The 22,523-nt window shown below is 40.0% G+C and overlaps 1 protein-coding gene across 1 annotated transcript in view; it reads left to right on the top strand.

The window, feature by feature from the left end:
* UBR3 (ubiquitin protein ligase E3 component n-recognin 3) overlaps positions 1-22,523 on the top strand; it is a 217,142-nt gene that overhangs the window by 54,065 nt on the left and 140,554 nt on the right. The window contains exons 6-11 of the mRNA XM_054043660.1: positions 682-748; positions 5,267-5,397; positions 9,360-9,588; positions 15,220-15,399; positions 16,712-16,845; positions 22,062-22,148. Of these exons, the coding sequence (XP_053899635.1) occupies positions 682-748; positions 5,267-5,397; positions 9,360-9,588; positions 15,220-15,399; positions 16,712-16,845; positions 22,062-22,148 (828 nt within the window). The remainder of the gene's footprint in view (positions 1-681; positions 749-5,266; positions 5,398-9,359; positions 9,589-15,219; positions 15,400-16,711; positions 16,846-22,061; positions 22,149-22,523) is intronic.

Genomic DNA, 22,523 nt, shown 5'->3' with positions numbered 1-22,523 from the left:
ATAGAGAATGTAAATAAGGAAGTGTTATTTACTCCTCATAATACAAGAACAAGGGGCCTCCAAATGAAATTAATAGGTAGCAGGTTTAAAATAAACACAAGAAAGTATTTTTTCATGCAACACACTGTCAACCTCTGGAACTCCTTGCCAGAGGGTGTTGTGAAGGCCAATACTATAATGTGGTTCAAAAGGGAACTAGATCGATTCATGGAAGATAGGTCCATCAATGGCTATTAGCCAGGATGGGCAGGAATGGTGTCCCTAGCCTCTGTTTGCCGGAAGCTGGGACTGGGTGTCAGGGCATGGATCACTTGATGGTAACCTGTCTGCTCATTCCCTTTGGGGCACCTGCCATTGGCCACTGTCAGAGGACAGGATACTGGGCTTGATGGACCTTTGGTCTGACCCAGTTTGGCCATTCTTATGTTCTAAATGAATAAAATACGTTAAAATGTCTGAACTCGCATGTAATAATGTTGTCCTTGGGGAAACCATTTTTTAAAATGTATTGAGTTTGTGGTTCCCATAGTAGATAAAACATTGTCCTATTACCACATATGTACAGGGTCTCCTGTTGTTTTTTACCTATGTGTTTAATCCAGAAGTGAATTACAGAGTATTTACTCTCTGCAGTAAAATCTGTACAGCTATTGATTTTTGTAATCTCTTCCCCTACTCCAGGAGGACCAGGATGGAAGCCAAGGTGTGGGCAAGCGCAAGAGGGTGAAACTAAGCAGCAGTACCAAAGGTATTTATGACGTAATGATCTCCATTTATCATGCTTGCTTTGTGTCTATCTTATTGTATCTAAGAACGCTTAGTCTGTTTTCAAGCACTGGGAAGCTGCATGTGACACAGGCATTTAATTTGTCAGTGAGTATTTTTAATCTGCAGCTCTCATCTCATGAGGGAGCAAGTACCACCGTTCAGTATTTGGTGTCAACTGATCATTTGTCACCTTTGTTTTGCAAGGGAACTTCTAAAAACTCATTGTGTTGTCAGTATTTAGGTGGAAGGTTTTTCAAATGCTAATAAATTAAAAAATCTAGTGGAAAGCTTAATTTGTTCCTGACAATGTCTTTCTTTATGTTGCTGTGCAATATAATTGCAGTTTGGGCCAGACAAGAGCACTTCCCCTCTGATCCTTTTTGGTCTTAAAGTAAACCAATCCTGTAATGACACTTTAATATGAAAAGAGGTGTCATTAGAAATAGATTTTCAAATGGAGAGTCCTTTGAAATTACTCACATTTATATCTTGCCTTTAAATCAATCCTCTCTGTAGGCCACATCCTGCAATGTCTAGTCCAATTTAAGCAAAATTCCCACTGAGGTCAATGAGAGTTTTATCTGAAGAATGACTGACAAAGTACATCAGGATTTAGCCCTTTGGGGATTGTAGGTGGGAGAATATCCATGTCTTACACTTTTTGTTGTTAGGTTCGTTGTTCTGAAAAGGTGCTAATGGCAATGGTTAATGCCTTCCATACTGATATTTTCAAGAGACAAATGCCTCCCTTTCTTTAAAATTACATTATACCATTACTTGTAGGTGTGACAAGACAGGAAGATAGCACTGGGTAGCCACAAGGCATAAGAAGGGAATATCTGCAGGGAAAACGGTAATGAAGGCATGAACAAAGCTTTGGAAAGACTTGAAAGTGAGGATGTGGAGTTTGAATTTGAAATGGAAAGGTACAGGAAGTGAACACAGAGATTTGAAGGAGTTGTGATGGTGGGAGATGAAAATTATAATTTACGGTGTTTCACATATACTGGGCAGAATAGAGATAGAGAGGCTAAAAAAGAAGACATAACTATAGTTTTAACAATGGCAATTTTTGTAATTGGCAATTAAAATTTAGGAAATGTATTGAAATGTTATAAGAAAACCATAGTTTGCTCTTCAGGAACTTACAATTCAGAGACAAGACACAAAAGCAGAGAAGGGAGCTCGCTAGCTAAGACACTTCTATGAGTCTTTACAGTTTAAGCGAAGTTCCTAAAAGATAAAGTAAAATCCTCATGACTCCAGAAATAATGCAGTTTCCTTAATAAAAGTGAACTTGTATTGTGGGGCAGGAAATTCAGGCCTAGAAGTTGTCAAATGCCTAAATGGACATCATTTAAGGCATTTCAGCAAAATTATTCTTTTAATTAAACCTTTCGTTTCCCCCAGGCTTGTAGTCTCCCCCCCTCTGAGGCATCTCAAAATGGACTGTGCTGGTGATGTTGATAGCTCCTAATGTCAGCCCCAGAGGAGGGAGTCTGCCAGTGGGGGAAAGGTAAGTTTCTGTTTTTATTAAATATTACATAGTTTTCTGAAGTTTTCAGTATTCGTATTTTATGTCCTATAGGGTATAAAATAAGAGTATTAAAAGAAAATTTTAGAAAACTGAGTATTGAATAAAAACAGATTTTACCTCTTCATAAAAGCAGATTCCCTGCCCCAGCATAGATCTTTAATGGTACAGTCTTCACAGCAGTCTGTGCATTCGTGATACTTTGGCATACTAACACTGATATCCCAGGAGAAGAGTTTTCAACAGCTATAAATTTATTTTTTTTGTGGTGATAGGAAAAATAAAAAGAAGATTTAAAAGACTTAGGTGACGCTTCGGTACAAAATGTGGGTTTGGGTATTGAGCAGCATATTATAAAATTGTTCTTTTCTCTTTGTTTTGTTTTGCTGTTTCTAAAACACTCATCCATCTAAACGATCTAATTTATAAGACATTTTCAACCCTATAGACACTATTTTTTTTTATTTATAAAAAAATTGTATAATACTTTTCACAAGCATAGGAGTAATAGCTTTGATGTCCTAGACAAACTTGGATAAGAGCCCTCTTTCTAAATTCTTCAGTAGGTAAAATTGGATCTGGTGGTGGTCCCTCCCTGTCCTCAGGCTGTTGTATAGAGTTGTTATGCACCATTAAACTGCCATGTTTCTGGTCTGAGGAAGCTGCACTTCAGTAGTGGATAATGAGTGTGTGTGAACAGCATACATTATTGGTGTCCACATATTAGAATATCTGAAGTGTACCTAGAATCATAGGACTGGAAGGGATTTCAAGAGGTCATCTAGTTCTAGTCCAGTCCCCTGCATTCATGGCAGGACTCAGTATTATCTAGACCATCCCTGAGAGGTGTTTGTCTAACCTGCTCTTAAAAATCTTCAATGATGGAGATTCCACAACCTCCCTAGGCAATTTATTCCTGTGCTTAACCGCCCTGACAGTTAGGAAGTTTTTCCTAATGTTCAACCTAAACCTCCCTTGCTGTAGTTTAAGCCCATTGCGTCTTGTCTTATCCACAGTGGCTAAGAAGAACAATTTTTCCTCCCTCTTTCTTGTAATAACCTTTCATGCACTTGAAAATTGTTATCATGTTCCCTCTCAGTCTTCTCTTTTCCAAACTAAACAAACCCACTTTTTTCAATCTTCCTTCATAGGTCATGTTTTCTAAACCTTTAATCATTTTAGTTGCTCTTCTCTGGACTTTCCCGCTTTTGTCCAGCTCTTTCCTGAAATGTGGTGCCCAGAACTGTACACAATACTCCATTTGGGGCCTAATCAGCCCGGAGTAGAGCGGAAGCATTACTTCTCGTAATCATTGGGTCTGTTGTGCAGATGGATGATTTCAATCTGCATGGCTGTCAAGCTTGCATCTTTAATCAGTAGTAAATTCATACACACACCTTTTTTAAAAGGGAGGAGGATGAGACCCTAAATTATTGTTGCATGCTTGCTGTAGTAAGTGACTGGTGATTTTTGATGGAATATTCAGAGAGGTAAAAATGAATTTTCTGATATCACACTTCCAGAACATAGATTTTTTTTTTCTTTGTTTGGATTAGAAAAAGAGACTCCTCATGAAAATGCCTCTCAAGTTTAAATTCGTATTTCTTGTGATATTTTAACAATTTCTGAAAATTTTAACATAGTGGTCAGAGTCCACCACTGGCATATGACTGTGGAATGTTGGCTCTGCTGGTGGTAAGCTCACCTGGAGCGGGCAAAGTGGCACAAAATGCTAGCAAATCCCCCTTCACCGTTGGGCCAAAAGTCATCCAATACACTCCACAAGATGATTGGGTCTGGCTTGGAGGGGTGGGGAACAGTGCCAGGCCAGGAGAGGCACTGATTCAGCATTTCTTGCACTGCCTGCCCTGATTTGGGGGAGCCAGTTGGAATTTATCTCTGCCTTCTCTGGGGGAGAGGTGGCATTATTGCTGCTTGCCCTCATCTGGGGCAAGATTCCTTTTCCCCTAGCCCGGTTGACTCCAATAGGTACAGGAGGGTTATATTTGCATAAATCTCTCCATGCTGTAGGAGTGGCCAGGTTATGTTATCTGTGAATAGTAAGTATTACAGCTTTGAAGGACAGTGAAGACACTGTGTGATCTAGTAGACTCATAATGAGTCTGGGAGTTGAGATAAACTGGGTTTTGATCCCTGTTCTTCTACTAACTTGGTTTATAATTTTTGGAAAAGCTGCTTTATTTATCTTTTTTTTTTTTTTTCATTTTATAGAATTGGGATAATACTTGCCTACTTCACAAGATTGTTTTGAGAATGTATTCTTTGTATGTAAATTGATTTGAAGAATTAAAATATTATGTAAGTGTTAAATTTTATTTAAAGGTTTTAAAAGTTTGCAAACAGATCACATATGTTTTTAGGAATTACACCTAATTTATGTCACAGTTTTAACATTCAATTAGTGTGGGTCAGATTCTGCCACACTTGCTCCTGTTGAATATTACTGTACTCCATCAGTAATCCCACTGAAGTCAATGACTAAATCTTCAATTTATATAAATTGTTGTAGCTCAGTTGAAGTCACTGGAACTATGACAATTTCCATCAGCTGAAGGTCTGGCCCAATGTAACTATTTGCAGAGTAAGTCAATACCCAGTGTAAGGCTGATAGATTGGGTTCTGTATAAGGGCCTGATTCTGCAGCTGATTTGTACTGAGGACTTCCATTGATGACTGCAGGAGTTCTATACATGAAACCATTTCAAGCATATACTCTATACAGTATTGGTGATAGCTAACTTTTTTCCTCAAGTGTTAAAAAACCCTTTTATCAACATTAGCAGGATGGTCACATTAAGATGTTACTGATTCTTAGATATTTGCATCTAGTAAGTTAAATAGAATATTAATAAACTAAGGTTGAAATGTCCTTTACAAAACCTAAAGTCATTCTGAAGTCTTTCCCCCCCCCCCCCCCCCTCTGTTCTCCTACTTTTTATGCAGATCAGTCCATCATGGATGTTTTAAAGCATAAATGTTTTCTTGAAGAATTATTATTTTGGACAATAAAATATGAATTTCCACAAAAGATGGTAACTTTCTTACTCAACATGCTACCAGATCAAGATTATAAGGTATTTGCATGCCCGCCTTCCCTCCCAAAACAATTTCCTTTACTCACTTGTATTGCATCTTGCGTGAGTATGCATATGGTTGATATAAATCATTAATATAACAAACCCTGTGTTCTTTTATTATTTGAGGGTTTGTTGGTATGCCCAGAGCCGTACAATACATGGAAGGAGATGTGGCCAAAACAGGTTGGCTGAATAATTCCGTTCTGAAAATTCCTTCAGGAGCCAGAGTATTGTGTTTGTTTTGTTGTTTTGGCTATTTCCTTCATAGCTCATAAGCTTTGTTAGACTTTATAAGATCTAGCTCTCTGAAGGGAAGATACCTACAAGCCTTCACAGTTTTAGTTTCCAGTCTTGGAGCAAGAGCAATATCAACAAACTGTTTCTCTACACCCCTCTCTCCCGCACCCCCCTGATCACCTTAGATATCAGATATTTAGGATGGGGAAGAGACATCTGCTCCTGAGATATTTTGTTACTGTTAAAGAGTTCTATATACTCTTTAGAACTAGTTCAGTTAAAGGTCCAGTGCATGTAATTCTTGTGGCAGGAGGATGTGTTAATACAATATTTTTTTCTATGATAAAAATTAGCTTGACTGCTTTATATAGTTTTTAATTAGGTTTCCTCAATCCTCTGTTGCTAATTTTAAAATCTCTTGAAAAATGTCAGGCTTAACTATAGACATTTTTACCTATGCCACCTGTAATAAACTAAGGAATAAATAATAACTCATATCTCATCTGGTTATAAGAAATGACTTGGTTCCACATCTTTATTGTGAAAGAATATCTGCTGTCGTTGAGACCTACTAATTTTAATGTGTGTTAACTAATGACTTTTGGAAGCAGAACATTATGCCTTGTTATCTCTACAGCACCTGAAGTGTGTCAGGTAGGATTGGTCACTTTTTTTTTTTTTTTTTTTTTAAATCAAACTTATTTTTGGCAGAAAATTGGGTTTTTGACCTAATTATATTTTTGCAGAAAGTGTCTACTTTCCTCAAATTTTAGGAAATCAGAAAACCACGTTCATTCAGATTGTGTTTTTGGGACAAAAAAAGGAAATCTTCTGCAGGGCGGAAACCACCATTTTAAAAGCAGTTCTAGTGCTTTACAAAACAAGTAACATACAGATCCTGTCCTAAGGAGCTTAGGAGTCCTACTAGATCTGATGTAACAAGAGACACAAGTGAAGGGAAAGGAATGGTGAAGATTGCAAAGTTATTCTGTGAAGTTGTATACTACATGTTAGCTCAGTTCAGTCATTGAATTGTACCAGTTTTTCCTTTTTTTTTAAATGTTAAATGAATGTCGTAAGAGACAGTCCTGCTTAAAGAATTTACAAGCTATTGGAGAAAGGAAGGATTACCTACCTTTTACAGATGGGGAATTGAGGCACAGAGAGAAGTGTCTGATACAACTGGTAATTTAAACCAGATATTCTGCATCTAGTCTAATATCTTGACCACAAGATCACCAATTAGTTCAGTTTCTTATTGCTGTACAGTACCACAAGAAATAAAGTTCTTAAATGGAAGTAAACTCTGTAGAGCATAGATAGTTCAAGAGTAACCCTCTCTGTATAAATCCAGCCTAAGTTTGGATAGGAATGTCAGGAGTCAGTTATTTGGCTTTTAGCAGAAGAATCTGTTTGATTACCTATGCTTACTCTCTTCTGACTTAATTTTATATGGTCGTCTGGTGGTGCTCTTTGACCCACTGAATGCTATAGGGATAGATTTTATGCAATGTTATTGTAGCTGCGTCAGTCCCAGGATATTGGAGAGACAGGGTGAGTGAGATAGTGTCTTTTATTGGACCAACTTCTGTTGTCTCTAAAAGTTATTACCTCCCCCACCTTGTCTCTCTAATAAGGCTAGATTCTCTTTTTTCATTCTTGCAGAAATATAGTCTCATCCACTGTAATTTATGTTCTGGCTTGAATGGTATCTGTAGGCCATCCTGCAGCCAAGAATAATCAAAGCACAGTGTACTCCAGACATGTCCGCTACTCTGAGCTTACTTTATTCTGGGGTGTGTGTAGGGTTCCTTGAGAGCCGTTTATGGTCCCTTTATGCTTCACAGTATTGTGGAGAATCAGTTCAGATAAAAGTAGCAAACTGCAGTGCTCTTAATAAAAATGGGCCATGTATTTCAGGGTGTGGACAGACATGGGTAAAGTGAAGTAGTGATTTTGTAATCTCAGACCATGGAGCCACAGTTGGCTTAAAGGTAGCCTTAAAATGCCAACTTTATATTCCAGAAAGACTTAACACGTTCAAAGGACAAGTTTTAGACTAGATGTGAGATTTTAGTTCTTGAGCTGAAAATTTTCTGTCATCACCAAGACAGCTTGCATTATCTCATCTCTTCAGACTAAGCAAGTCCATATGGTGGTAGTTTAGAACAGCAGTAGCACTTAAGTTGGAAATTTGAAATGAATTAAAAATTGGCTAAAAGACAAAAGTATAAATAAAAGGTCAGTTTATAACATGATGAAACATTAATAGTGGAGTGCCCCAAGGAGCCGTACTATGACTGATATTGTTTCAATATATTCATTACTGATCTGGAAAAAAAAGTTTAACAATGATGAGGTAAACCTTTGTAGATGATAGAATTATTTAGGACAATCAAACCTAGAACATAAAAACCACCATACTGGGTCACACCAAAGGTCCATCTAGCCCAGTATCCTGTCTTCTGACAGTGGCCAAAACCAGGTGATTCAGAGGGAATTAATAGAACAGATAATCAAGTGATCCATCCCCTCACCCATTCTCAGCTTCTGGCAAACAGAGGCTAGGGACACCATCCTTGCCCATCTTGGCTAATAGTCATTGATGGATCTATCCTCCATGAATTTATCTAGTTCTTTTTTGAACCCTGTTATAGTTTTGGCCTTCACAACATCCTCTGGCACTAGAGAATGCAATAAAGGAACCCCAGAGGGACCTAGCAAAGATAAATATATGGGAAGCCATGATGGCAGATGAAATTCAATGTTGGTAAATAATATGAACTGCTTATATATGGTGCAGCTCCATCTTAACTGAAACCATCTATGAGAAAGACCTGGATGACACTGCGGACAACTCAGTGAGAACAGTTGCTGTATGTACAGCAGCAGTTAAAAAATCAAGCATGATGTTAGAATATCATGATAACAGACTATTATCATAATAGTAATACTGAATAATAGTCTTGAAATTTTAATATTGCCATTAATTACATCAGTGGTACACTTTCAACTTTAATACTTTGTTCATTTCTGGTCATCCTATCTGGAAAAGGTTCTAGAAGAAAATATTGGGATCCAGTGACAGGGAAAGAAAATTAGTCACAGGAAGACTTCCTGATGAGGAAATATTGAAAACATTAGTCCTGTTTTTTTAGTTTAGAGAGATTACCAATAGAAGATATTATAGAAATATATAAAACAATGAGTGGTAGAGACGCTAAGTTGGAAGCTCCTGTTTATCCTTTTTAGAATACAAGAACAAGTGGCTATCTAATGGAAAAGATGCCAAATTTAAAACTGGTAGGAATGTGTTTTTATACAATGTTTAATTGGCTTGTGGAATCCATTGTCAGAAGATATTGATAGCAAGAGTTTGGATTAGATTAGTTCCTTCTGTAAGTGAACAGTTGTGCTACAATTAAGGGTTCAGTCATAAGAATCAAGATATTAAAAAAGATGAGTTATTTATATGGGTAATGAGAACACATGCAATTATATAAGATGGAGGTTGAGAAGGGCAGGATATTCCATTGTGAGATTTCTTGCACCTTCCTCTGAAGCAGGATATTGAATAAGATGGACCACTGATCTTTGATCTGTTGTGATAAATCTGATGTTTCTCTGAAATACTGATTGTATGTTTGAGAATAATTTTTTTTGAAATAAGAGGAACTATAACTATTGTAATGTTAAAATTCTTTTTATTTTTAAATTTGCAGATTGCCTTTACTAAAACTTTTGTTCAGCATTATGCTTTTATTATGAAAACACTGAAGAAAAGCCATGAATCGGACACTATGTCTAATAGAATTGTGCACATCAGTGTTCAGTTATTCAGCAATGAAGAGCTAGCACGTCAAGTGACAGAAGAATGTCAACTGTTGGATATTATGGTCACTGTTCTATTGTATATGATGGAAAGTTGTCTTATTAAAAGTGAGCTGCAAGGTAAGTTGAATTCTTGTTTTCATTAATAATATCAAACAAGAGACTTGCACTGAATGTTTGATATTCTGTTTTTGAGTTTAGCCCCTAACTTTTCAGAACTAGGTTCAGGCAGAGCCAGTTGAGTTTATATCCTGCTCTTTCTTGTGCAGTCACAGCCTGTCAGGGATGTAGGCAGTGGAGTGACCAGAACTACTCTTTCCCTCCCCTGTCAAGCAGCAAGTAGACAGTGGGAAGGCTGCTGATACAAGTGCTCCCTGCCCTATGCTGCTTCTGGTACTGCAGAGAAAAGGGACAGGAAGCAGTTAGGGAAGTGGTGTCCCCTACTAGCTCCCTGTAGCAAAAGGGCCGATTCACATACTACCATTTAAAATGGCCAGGCATGGCTCAAGGAACACTTTCAGTTTATAATGCAATACAAATTTTCCTAATAAAGTTGCTCTTATGGGCTACAGATTGGACACCTTATCTAATGTAATGCTTTGATTTAAAGAAGATATGCTTTTCAAGCTAGGAAGAACTGCTCTTGAAATAGTTGGGCAAAATTATACATAGCTTTTTCTTTATTTTTCCAGCCCTTTTTTTTTTTTTTTTTTTTTTAATGTAGTGGGTACTGTTATGAGAGACTGTGAGAAACATTGGTGGTTCTTTGAGCGTGTGTCAGCATGGATCCCATTCTAAGTGTGCATGTGCCTCATGCACGTGAGACTGGAATCTTTGAATAGCTGTGTCCCTTGGGCTGCTCATGTGCCGTGTGAGTTCTCATGAATGCCCCAACCCAAAGGGTATATAGGGCAGAGTGGCTGCAGCTGTCCCTCAGTTCCCTCTTACTGTCTGTGGCAATGAGACAGAACAAGGTGTTTGTTCACTACCCCTTAGTGGAATATTCTTCTCTTTTTGGCTAATTAGCGAGGCATAATTCTCAACAAACTCTCCCTTTTTAATTTTATTTCCCCTCCCTAACCTCCCACCCCCGCCAAAAAAAGGATTTTAAAAAATCTGGTTTTTTTTAAATGAAAACTTAAAATTTCTGCTTGGTGTTTTATGCCGCTATCTTTGCTTACAATAACAGATTCAAAGCCCTCAGGTTTCAAACAATGCCAGTCCTGTGACAGACTCATAACAGCAGGCATTTTTTTGTCTTGGTGAGAACCATGTACCAGATTGCTGCCCTATGTGCTGTTTTCTACCGGCACAAGAAAATCCAGAGATGTTCCTCTGAAGTTGAATCTTCTTGGACAATCAATGAAAGGGACTTCAGACCCTGAAGAACAGGCCTTGACCTCTAAGATGGGATTGGTCATGTCCAAGTCACAGTTAGCCACTGCCCTTGTTAGCCAGCATACAACACTTAATGCTGGTACTGGCAAAAAATCCATGGCACTGTCTGTCAAGGATCTGGGACCATCTGACCATATTGGTCCCAGCTATTACTTCAGCACCAAAAACCGCTACCGCCTCCTTACTAAAGGAAGAGAGAGTTTTCATATCTCCCTTGCTATGAGGAGATGCTTAAGCCCTTATTCTCTTCCGAGGAACTGAACACTTGGTCTGCTGGTGTGACAGGAGCCAAGTGATGCTGGTTCAACTTCCAGCTTATACTGAAGATATGTAGGCACTGAGGATGCCTTATATCTGACAGTGCTGGCAACCACAAACTGCTGGCCCCAATACCAGCATTGACACTAACAATTGACACATTAATGGTACTGTCCAATCTAATGTTAGAGGAGGTACCTATATTTTTGGCACCAATGGCACTGCACTCAGTGTTGATATGAGTCTCTGACCTCATGGTACTGAGGTCACCTCAAAAATCAGTCTTATCTTTGGAGGCAGTCTACTGTTCTTCATCTCCGGGACACACCTCTCTTACAGCAGAGAATCTTCTTGCCATTCATACAGATCAGGAGAAAGTCTCTCTCTACAATCAGGGCACTCCAGATCTCTGACTTATCCATCTCAGGAATGACAGTGGCCTAACTAGCCTGACCAAAACCAGCCTTATCCTGTTCTCCCTTGTCCCTGCTGGGCATAGTGGGGACTTCTGTCTAGAGCATCTTGGAACCTAATTCCCTCCTATCACTCAAGAAAAAGCAGAAGGTCATGCTCCCATTCAGCAGCAATTGCTAGAATCCCATCTGAAGACAGGGAGGAACAAGTACAGCTGACAGAGGAGGAACTGGCATGTCTTGAGCTTCGGGAACATCTTTCATAGTCTCGATGAGGCATTTTCCTTGGCTCCCATACCTGCTTTGGAGCCTTTCAGGAGATGCTCTCTCATTTAGCTGAGACCTTTGAAATAGAAACCTCAACAACTGAAGAAAAAGCTTACAAGCTGTTTGACATATTGCATTCCTCCTCTTCTGCCAGACTAGCATTGCCAATTAATGAGGGCATCTTAGAACCAGCTAAAATTCTATGGCAGATGCCAGCCACATTGCTTCTAAATGCTAAAAGAGTGGAAAGGAAGACCAGTCCCCCAAAAGACTGATAACCAAACTGTCCAAGAACATTCCTAAGGACCCAAATAAATTAACTCTCTTTAGAAGGAAGGCTTATTTGTCAGCATCACTCCAGCTACAAGTAGGTAACTGTCAAACTTTGTTTGTGAAATACAACTATCTGACGAAGGGCAGAGTTATCTCCCTTTCTGGCCAAACTCCCTCAGTACTCTACATTAAAGCCATTATTACTGAAGGACAACCAATGGCAAAGGCCTCTTTTACAGACAGCCATGGATGCATTGGATGTGGCAGTTAAATCCCTGGCTGTTGTGGTGATTGTGTGCAGAGCATCATGGTTACAGCTTTCTTTCATTCCTAGCGAGGTGGAGAATACAATTGAGGACTTGCCCTTCAAGTGTACAGACTTACTCACCATATGTACCAATGATGCACTATGCACCCTAAAAAGACACCAGATACTAGATACTTAGCTCACTAGGCATTTACACCTCTGCCCCATTCACAGGCCCTTTAAATATCAGGGGCAAGGGAGACTAGACAGAAGACACCCAGCTACCCACAATAGTCCTCTGAGTAACCATCCAGGAAGAAGCCGAGGTAATCTTGTATGAGACCGTTATCTTCCTTAGTCACTAACCAGACTACACTTGCTTCCAGACAGCAGGTTTGTCATGAGATTTGAGAGCCACACTCAGATCGGGCAAGGGCTATGCCCAGACCTCCTTCTTGAGATGCTGGTTGGCTTTCTTCTATCGGGCTTGGACTGGAATAACAGACGTGTGTGCTGGAAGTTGTCTCACATGGATATTCCATCCAATTCCAGTCCATGGCCCCCTACCCATTCCCCTTCACTATCCATCTTCAGAGACCCTTCTCATAATCAATTAAAAGGAGTGGGTACCCTTCTTTGCCTAGGAGCCACAGAAGAGTTACCTCTAAAGTTCAGGGAAAGAGACCCCTGCTCCTGATACTTTGTTAGCTATTCTAGACCTGAGAAGACTGAACAAATTTATACACAGTCTTAAATTTAGCCCTTCTTTTCAGGCACAAGACTGGTTTGTGGCTCTTGACCTCTGTCACCCAGGGACTTCTTGATGCCAACTGGCAGTGGGCACAGCGATCCCTTGGGTCTTCTCCCTATATAATAATTTGCTAAAGGGGGTTATGTAAGGTCTCTACCAAAAGTTTGTGTCGCACTGATGATCATAATCCTTATGAAATGTATGTACAGATAATAGGTAAGGTTCTCTCTCACTCCAACCTTCTTTCCTGAAAATTATGCTCTTAAGGTCTGTGAGTTGGGACTGGTCACCAAAAGGTGGTGATAAGCATCTCCCACCTGAAAGAAACTTGACGTGGCTATATGTAAACTGAATATTATATACTTTGCAATGAATGCCTATTTACAGACTGAGCAAGAGATTGCAAAGTCTCCGGGGAGATTCACTACGGGAACGACAAGCAGCAGAAGGTACCCTGTTTCCAAGTGAAGACAACAGATTGTTGGAATTATGTCTGGGGCTACAGAGGTACCCCCAGGTATACTTCACCTAAACTCAAGCTGTCAGCAGGCTTGTTATATAAATAGAGGCGCAGAGCCGGTCTGGCTGTTTAATGCTGGAGGAGAGACTGGGGTGAGCTAAGGACGGGTGGTGACGAGGTGCTGCACAACCCTGGCCATAACCCTGAGAAGCGTCACAACCGCCAAGATGTATACTTCCATACTGTGATCCACTTGGCCCATAGGAAGAACCTGCAATTCCTCGTAGGGCCCAGTCATATCACTACAAAGTGCTACAACTTGTTCTCTCCACAGTACCAGAAGTCTTCACTAAATACCTAGTTGTGATGGCAGTGCACCTGAGTAGATGCGGCATTCACATTGAGCCATATCTCGAGAGTTGCTAATCAAAGGCATGTCTCATACACCTCTTCTTCCAAACATCAAAGCTCCATTTCCCTAGAGTGCACACTGCCTCCTCTGCATGCTTTAGAAACTGGAGCTGGTTGGAACATTTTTGACTAAGCGAAATTTCACCAAAATATGCTGTTTTGTTTAAACATATTGCTTTTGACAAAATTTTCATTGGGGAGGAAGCGTGTGTGTGAGTTTGTGTGGGAAATGGGGAGAGTCAGACTCTCTCTCTCTCTCTCTATGACTCGCCTGGTGGCTATGGTACTTGTCCTGGATGTGGGGTTCAAGGTAGGATTCAGAGTGATCAGGGATGGAAAAAAACTCCTCTGAATCAGGCACATCTGGAACTTGAACCTGGATCTTCTAGGTCTTAGACAGTATGTACGCGTTCTCTTTGTCTCTCTTTCTCTCTGGTTTCGGTCTGAAAAAGGACATTTTGTAACAACTTTGTTTTCATTAAAATGTTCCACTGCAGAATGAAAACAAACTCTGAAAGTTGCTGTAAAATGGACGTGTCCTCCAGTCAAAGGTCTGTTAGAAACATCCCTATGTCTGAAATCTGCAAGGCAGCTACTTAGAGTAATGCCTGACTTTTGTTAAACATTATGCTCTGGTCCTGGCCATGAGGTCAGAAGCCAATTTTGGTAGGGCAGTATTATAATAATCAGTTAGTTAGTGAAAGTTGGGACTCCTCAGTCACATGTCCAGATGGAGCACTGCTCATTAGTCACCTTCAGTGAGAGCCATATGGACACATGAAGAATGAATAGTTACTTACCTTCTAGTAACTTTGGTTCTTGGAGGAGCTGGTGTGTGTGTGTGTGTGTGTGTGTGTGTGTGTGTGTGTCACAAGCTGCCCCTCCATCTTCGCTTTTTTGGAGTCCTCTTTACCTGAGATTTTAAATTAGCAAGGTGACTGAGCAATAGTTGCTACTGCTATGCCGTGTATGCTCTAGAAAGGCAGGGCACAAGGACATGTGCAGTGCAGGCATGGCCCAACAGCCACTACTATTCAGATTCCAATCTCGCGTAAGTGGGGGACATGTATACCTAGAATGGGATCCACACAGGTGACAAGATCTTGAAGAACAATCGTTGCTATAAGGTAAGTAATAGTTCTTTGCAGCCATATGCTGTGCATGCTATAATTGTTTTTAAACCCTGATTCCTTTAATTATTCATTATGGTAGTTACTATATTTTTTTCTTTAAAAAACATTGTGATGGGTTTTTTTAATTGCTTTTTTCCTAGATGAAGAAAACAGTTTACATGTCGTAGTGAACTGCGGGGAAGCACTATTAAAGAATAATACTTACTGGCCACTTGTTAGTGATTTTATTAATATCCTTTCACACCAAAGTGTGGCTAAGAAATTCCTGGAGGATCATAGTCTGTTAGTAACTTGGATGAATTTTGTATCATTCTTTCAAGGTAGGTGGCTTTTAGCTTTCTTATTCAGTGATTATAAATACCTTTTTTGGAATATGCCTAATTTCAAATCTTTTCTTTCCTGTACTTAAGCAAGAATTTGTAAAGGTGGAACAATGTTTTCAATAACATACACCGTACACACCCTTATATATAAATATTTAATCAATTAGTGTGTTCATTATTAATCTGATGCAAATTTCTGGAAGTGGATAGTTTATTCTAAATTACTCAAGCCAAAAGAATTCTGTTTCTGAAATGCCAACTGATGAGAAGCAAAGGCTGAACATGTAAAGGCATTAAGCACTTCTGAGGTGCAATTGTGACAACTGACATCTTGACCAATACCAGGCGTTGAACCAGGGACGTCTGAGATCTAAAACACATTAGTTTCTATAGCTTGAACTAAAGAGGGCAGGGTCTCAAGATGAGAACTGTAATAGGTTTGTATCCTTTGTGGATTGGATAATGCGTAATACATGTTGACTGGTGGGTTACATACTACTTCTGGTCAGGGAAACTTGTCTCAAGCGTTTGAGACCCACCATGATTTGAATTCTGGAAAAGCCCCAACTTGTATCATGGCAGCTGAGGATCTCCAGAGCTCAAAGCATGAGTCTCTCTATGGCTTGAGTTAAAATGTTAGGCTTTGGAGATAAAGCTCTAACAGACCCATGTAGCCCATGTTGATCAGGCAAAGAGGGGTTGAGTAAAATGCACTGGGTTACACACTGCCAAAGTTCTCAAGAAGTTGTACTAACAGTGTAAGTTATTACTTTGATAGAAATATGTTTCAGTGTCAAAGTTCTAAACTCAATACTAGGGAAAATGAACTTGATGTATTTAGGTATTCTTTGTATTAACATGTGGAAACGTGTGGGGGATTTTTTATTAATTTGTTTTTTTCCTGAACTTTTGCATAGTGGAAAGCATGCTTCCTCTATGGAAAGATCCAAAATTTTGTAGTCAATTTAAAGATTCTCATTGATTGATATGGAGTTGAGACTAAAAGGGGCCCAATTCAGATCACATGTCTGCTCAGCATGAGTGCTTGAGTTGCTAGCCTAACATGGCAAGACTTTCTCTACTGAAATGATCTCTTTCTAGTCAACTTTCAAGGTCTCTGCTCAGTTCAAATCCTTAATCTTGTGGATACTTAGGTACAATTGATCACACGTTCTGAAACTTATTGCATGGATATCATCTTCCTGTATAGGTGTGCATATGTGTAAATGTGTATAGTTTAAAAAAATACTAAATTCCACTTAATGGTAGATAAAGATACTGTTGTATAACACTGCTTACGTCTTTTAAGGTATGAATTTAAATAAGCGAGAATTAAATGAGCATGTGGAGTTTGAATCACAGACCTACTATGCTGCATTTGCTGCCGAACTGGAAGCCTGTGCCCAGCCAATGTGGGGACTGCTATCACATTGCAAAGTTAGGGTAAGGCAAACATTTTTTTCATTTTTACCGTGTCTTTTTTTAAAAATAAATAACTACTTTTAACTTCCTTTTTGTAGTCTCAGCAAATTTTACAAATAGTTGAATTTTAGGGTCATTTATCAGTTCTCCATCCAGTGTTACTTTCTGGATGGTGTATGAAATTGAAGTTGAGTAAAAAATACATCAGGCAGTATTTTGTAATCAAGTTTTATTTGAACAGAACTCACAAATCCTTTAGAAGACGTTTATACCCATGTTCTCTGCATTAGATTTGGCCAGTCATTTGACTGGAGAAAAGAATGATGAGTTCAAATCTTCACTTGGAAGATCTTCGAAATAAACCAGAGAGGAGTTTTTGAGTAAAAGCATTCTTGGCTGAAGGGTTTTCTTTCTCCAAATTGCTCAGCTGGAGCACCAAATATTTTTCATAGACTAAATCATGACTTTCATCAATACCTGCAGGCTGAAATGTTCCCATGGGTTTGTCTTGATGATTCAGGACAAGCTTTTCCAGAATCTTCATTGTGTGAAGCCTCTGAGTGTGTTGAGATTTATTTTTCTATTTAGGTGAATTAAGGCTTTTCATTTGTACTTCAAATAAGGGGGCTTAAAAAAAGCAAACCAGTCCCCTTTGTTGGCTTATCAAGACATTAGATGAGGGCAGTAATGATTGGAGTTCTGTAATATGTGCACCAATTGCTGCTTTCTTCTAGTAGGCGATACAACAGGGGTCGGCAACGTTCGGCACGCGGCTCGCCAGGGTAAGCACACTGGCGGGCCGGCCAGTTTTATTTACCCGCTGACGCGGCAGGTTTGGCCGATCGCGGCCTCCACTCACGAGAAGCGGCGCGGGCGAGCGATGTGCTGGCCGCAGCTTCTTGCCGCTCCCATTGGCCCGGGACGGCGAACCGCGGCCAGTGGGGGCCACGATCGTCCGAACCTGCCGCGTCAGCAGGTAAATAACTCTGGCCCGGCCCACCAGGGTGCTTATCCTGGCGAGCCGCATGCTGAACGTTGCCGACCCCTGCGATACAACTACCATCAAGAAGGCCACATGAGACTTGGCACTAACATCTGTCCTTATGGTGTTGGTGTCCATGTTACATGTAGGGTTGTACCCAAGCCTGGACAACTGTCTTTGCCAGCCAACTGAATGATACTGTAAATAGCTTCTGACCTGCATAGTACAATGTATAGGAGTCCTGCTTATGAGTTTGAGAGAGTAATCTCTTTAAACCAAGGAAATGTATATGAGAATATCAAACCCGCAGTTTGATTTTTAGTGTCTTCACAGGAGCTTTGAAAAGGATGATGATATTGGAGACTTGTTTCTGTGGAAGAGTGGAAAAGCTACTGTTTGCTTCTCTGAAAGAAGCATTGTTTTAGTGAAAACAAAGATAGCATGGGCAAGCAAAGGACGTCTCAGGCTGTACCTGTTAGAGCTGAGGATATAACTCTGTAACAGCACTCTCATAAATCCTTTGAAGTGCCTATTTAAATATGATTGATGTTACTTAGCCCTGGTCTACACTACGAGTTTAGGTCGAATTTAGCAGCGTTAGATCGATTTAACCCTGCATCCGTCCACACGACGAAGCCATTTTTGTCGACTTAAAGGGCTCTTAATATCGATTTCTGTACTCCCCGACGAGGGGATTAGCGCTGAAATGGACCCTGCTGGGTCGAATTTGGGGTAGTATGGTATTGGTCTCCGGGAGCTAACCCAGAGTGCTCCATTGTGAGTGCTCTGGACTGCACTCTCAACTCAGATGCACTGGCCAGGTAGACAGGAAAAGCCCTGCGAACTTTTGAATTTCATTTCCTGTTTGGCCAGCATGGCGAGCTGATCAGCACAGGTGACCATGCAGAGCTCATCAGCACAGGTGACCATGGAGTCCCAGAATCGCAAAAGAGCTCCAGCATGGACTGAAAGGGAGGTACTGCATCTGATCGCTGTATGGGGAGACGAATCTGTGCTATCCAAACTCTGTTCCAAAAGATGAAATGCCGGAATATTTGAAAAAATCTCCAAGGGCATGAAGGACAGAGATTATAACAGGGACCCACAGCAGTGCCGCCTGAAACTTAAGGAGCTCAGGCAAGCCTACCAAAGAACCAGAGAGGCAAACGGCTGCTCTGGGTCAGAGCCCCAGACATGCCGCTTCTGTGATGAGCTGCATGCCATTCTAGGGGGTGCCCCTACAACTACCCCACCCCGTGCTTCCCTCCTCCTCCACCCCTCCCAGGCATGAATTTGAAACAACAATGACTTTATTGACTCCGCAAGCAGAGATCAAAGGGGGGAGGGGAGGGTGGTTGGCTTACAGGGAAGTAGAGTGAACCAAGGGGTGGGTTTTCATCAAGGAGAAACAAACAGAACTTTCACACTGTAGCCTGGCCAGTCATGAAACTGGTTTTCAAACCTTCTCTGATACACAGCGCGCCCTGCTGTGCTCTTCTAACTGCCCTGGTGTCTGGCTGCGCGTAATCAGTGGCCACGCAATTTGCCTCAACCTCCCACCCCACCATAAACGTCTCCCCCTTACTCTCACAGATATTGTGGAGCGCACAGCAAGCAGTAATAATGATGGGAATATTAGTTTCGCTGAGGTCTAACCGAGTCAGTAAACTGTGCCAGTGAGCTTTTAAACGTCCAAAGGCACATTCTAACACTTGTGCACTTGCTCAGCCTGTAGTTGAACTGCTCCTTACTACTGTCCAGGCTTCATGAGCCATGGGAATAAGGGGTAGGCTGGGGTAGGTGCAACCGCGTGGTGCTGCCGACTGGGAGAGCAGCCTGAGGCAGAAGCCTCCAGCTGGCATGATATTCCAGGCAGGACTGAATCTCCATTAGATGAAACTTAAAGAAGAGAATGACCTGGAGTCATTCCCATTTTTGTCCAGGCGCCCCAGACCGACCTCACCGAGGCCGGCCAGGAGCATCCACGGGACAACGACGACGGTTAGCAATCTTATTACACCTTCTGCCGTCCACAAGGCAAGGCAAGGGGATGCTGCTGTGTAGTACTGTGTCTGCCAGCAGCACCTAGGAGACATATGGTGACAGTGAGCTGAGTGGGCTCCATGTTTGCCGTGGTATGTCGTCTGCACGGGTAACCCAGGAAAAGAGGCGAGAAATGATTTTTTGCCATTGCTTTCATGGAGGGAGAGAGGGAGGGAGGGGGGGCCTGACGACATGTATCCAGAACCACCCGTGACAATATTTTTGCCCCATCAGGCATGGGAGCTCAACCCAGAATTCCAATGGGCGGCGGAGACTGCAGGAACTGTGGGATAGCTAGCCTTGGTACTGTGGACGCACACATCCAACTTAATGCGCTTAGTGGGGACACACACAATTGACTGTATCAAATCAATTTCTAAAAAATCGATTTCTATTAAATTGACCTAATTTCGTAGTGTAGACATACCCTTAGTTATAGTCTCCAGAACTGAGACTAGACTGAAACTACACTGACTGTAATAGGAATGAGGTTAAAATGTAAGGGGACATAGGTTGATACATGTGTCCGAAAAACTCTGGTGATTGTACTGTAATGTTGGGAAAGGAGAAAATTAAGTCTGCTGTGATGTGATTATGATATTGGTTGTTTCTTGTTTGTGCCTGAAAATAGACATTTTGGGATAGTAATAAAACTACATAATTATGCATAATTATCAAATCCGAGATCTGGATTATTAACTATATGAGATTAAATCTCTTGCATGATGATGATTTTTCTCATCATTACACTACACAATTGTTAATTGGTGTGTCAAACAATGATAGACTAGCAGAAAATGGAATTCTTCAATTGAGAGGAATACTTGAGACATGAAAAACTTTACATTTCTACCTCATCATCATTTATTATTAATAAAAAATATCAATCTTCTAATTTAAACTACTTTCCAATATAAGTAGGAGGAGTTATGTTGGTGTTCATAGGACGGTAAAGTCTGGATTGAAATGTGCAATGAAAAGGCTTCTTTGAGTAAACTAAATATTCCGAAAGTTTTAAATTTAGCAATTGCAAAGGCATTTTCATATTGTAAATAATATTAAGATATTTTTATTAAATCTTTCTTTTGAGGCTAAATTGCCCTTAGAGTACTGTACTACAGTTAACTAGCTGGCACTTCAAAAACTAATAGTGTCTTCTCCCCCTCCTCCCTCCCCCCCTGCATGCTTCTGACCCCACTGCTTGAGGTATATAGCCTATCTTGCCTTAACTTAGAGAGATGCAACTGAATTTAAATTGTATTTCAATGTGAGAACATTATATATATTGATATTAGTTTATGGTTAATCTGAAACAAAATTACTCCTATATTTTCATTATCATTACACTCATGTTTGTTAATCTAGTGGTGAACACTGGATTTTACTGCATTGAGTTTACTAAACTCTAAAGACATTGCAGTAGAAGTGTTTGAATAGGATATTGGATGCGTAATTCCTTTTAGAATATGTGCCTGAAGGGTCCCTTTGTATGCACAGGTTCCTGTTTCTGTGCTAAAACAAATAGATTAAATTAAACAACATTAAGCCACCAAGACCAAATAGTCTTATTTGTAAGAATTTCAAAGGAACTCAATCAAGTGGCTGAACAAACATTTAAATCTGCTATTATTATACCCAAATACTGGAGAGTAGCAAATGTTTAGCTGTCTCTTAAAAAATGGTGTTGGGGATAGTCCTAGGAATTATAGCCCCGGAAAACTTAATTCAGTATTAGGTAAATTGGTTGAAACAATAAAATGAAAGTTTTTTTTTTTTTTTTTTTATAAAATTTAGTTGAATGTGATAGAGGGCTACACCAGCATGGCAGCTCAGAACAGGTCTGGACAACACAATAGCAAAAACATTCTAGGCTCTTGTATGCTAGCACTCCTACCATTGATGAATTTTGGAAAAGCCTCAGTGTAGAGAAGGACAGTGTCAACCACCAGTAAATCGTTAAAACATGTTAATTTTCAGTGTTGGAAAAGAAAACTTTTTTTTTAAATAAAAAGAGAAACGCTATGCAAATTCCATATTTGTGCCCTGTTTTAAAACTGCGAACAGAAAAGAACAGAAAAAAATCCTTAAACCATCATACTAGTTAATAAACTATTTTCCCCATTGTATTAATGAAACCATTACTCAAAACTATTTTTGAATAGTGTGATACAGTGTACAATGGTGCAATGTCAAATAATTTTTCTTATTGCAGGAGACACAAGAGTACACAAGAAATGTTGTCAGATACTGCCTTGAAGCACTTCAGGACTGGTTCGATGCTATCAACTTTGTAGATGAGGTTTGCATCCTTTATATGATTAAACAAAGCGTTGTCGGAAATGTCTTGTTAAACTTAAAAAAATACTTTAAAAGTTAATAATTTTCTTTCTCCTTTACATAATAAAAATATCCTTTTAAATACTGTAACAGATGGATTAACATGTTAAAAACAATGCAGCTCTTGTTAAAACCTTTGTAATTCATGGGTATGATGTGATATATTGGTGAATTAAGAATTCTGGAATCCCCAATTTAATTAATGTGAACTTGTATTCAGACTATGAGGTTCTACCAATTGATGCCATAGGAGCACTCCAATGCAGTTGAGTGGAGGGCGTTAGCAATGATAAAGCAAAGCTTCTCTGCACTCCATTTCGTATAAAGTACTAGGGTG

Source organism: Malaclemys terrapin, chromosome 11 (assembly GCF_027887155.1).
Source record: "Malaclemys terrapin pileata isolate rMalTer1 chromosome 11, rMalTer1.hap1, whole genome shotgun sequence".
In the NCBI taxonomy this organism is placed as follows: Eukaryota; Metazoa; Chordata; order Testudines; family Emydidae; genus Malaclemys; species Malaclemys terrapin.
Note: the sequence above shows the minus strand (reverse complement) of the source record. Positions and strands in the feature narration are given on the sequence as shown.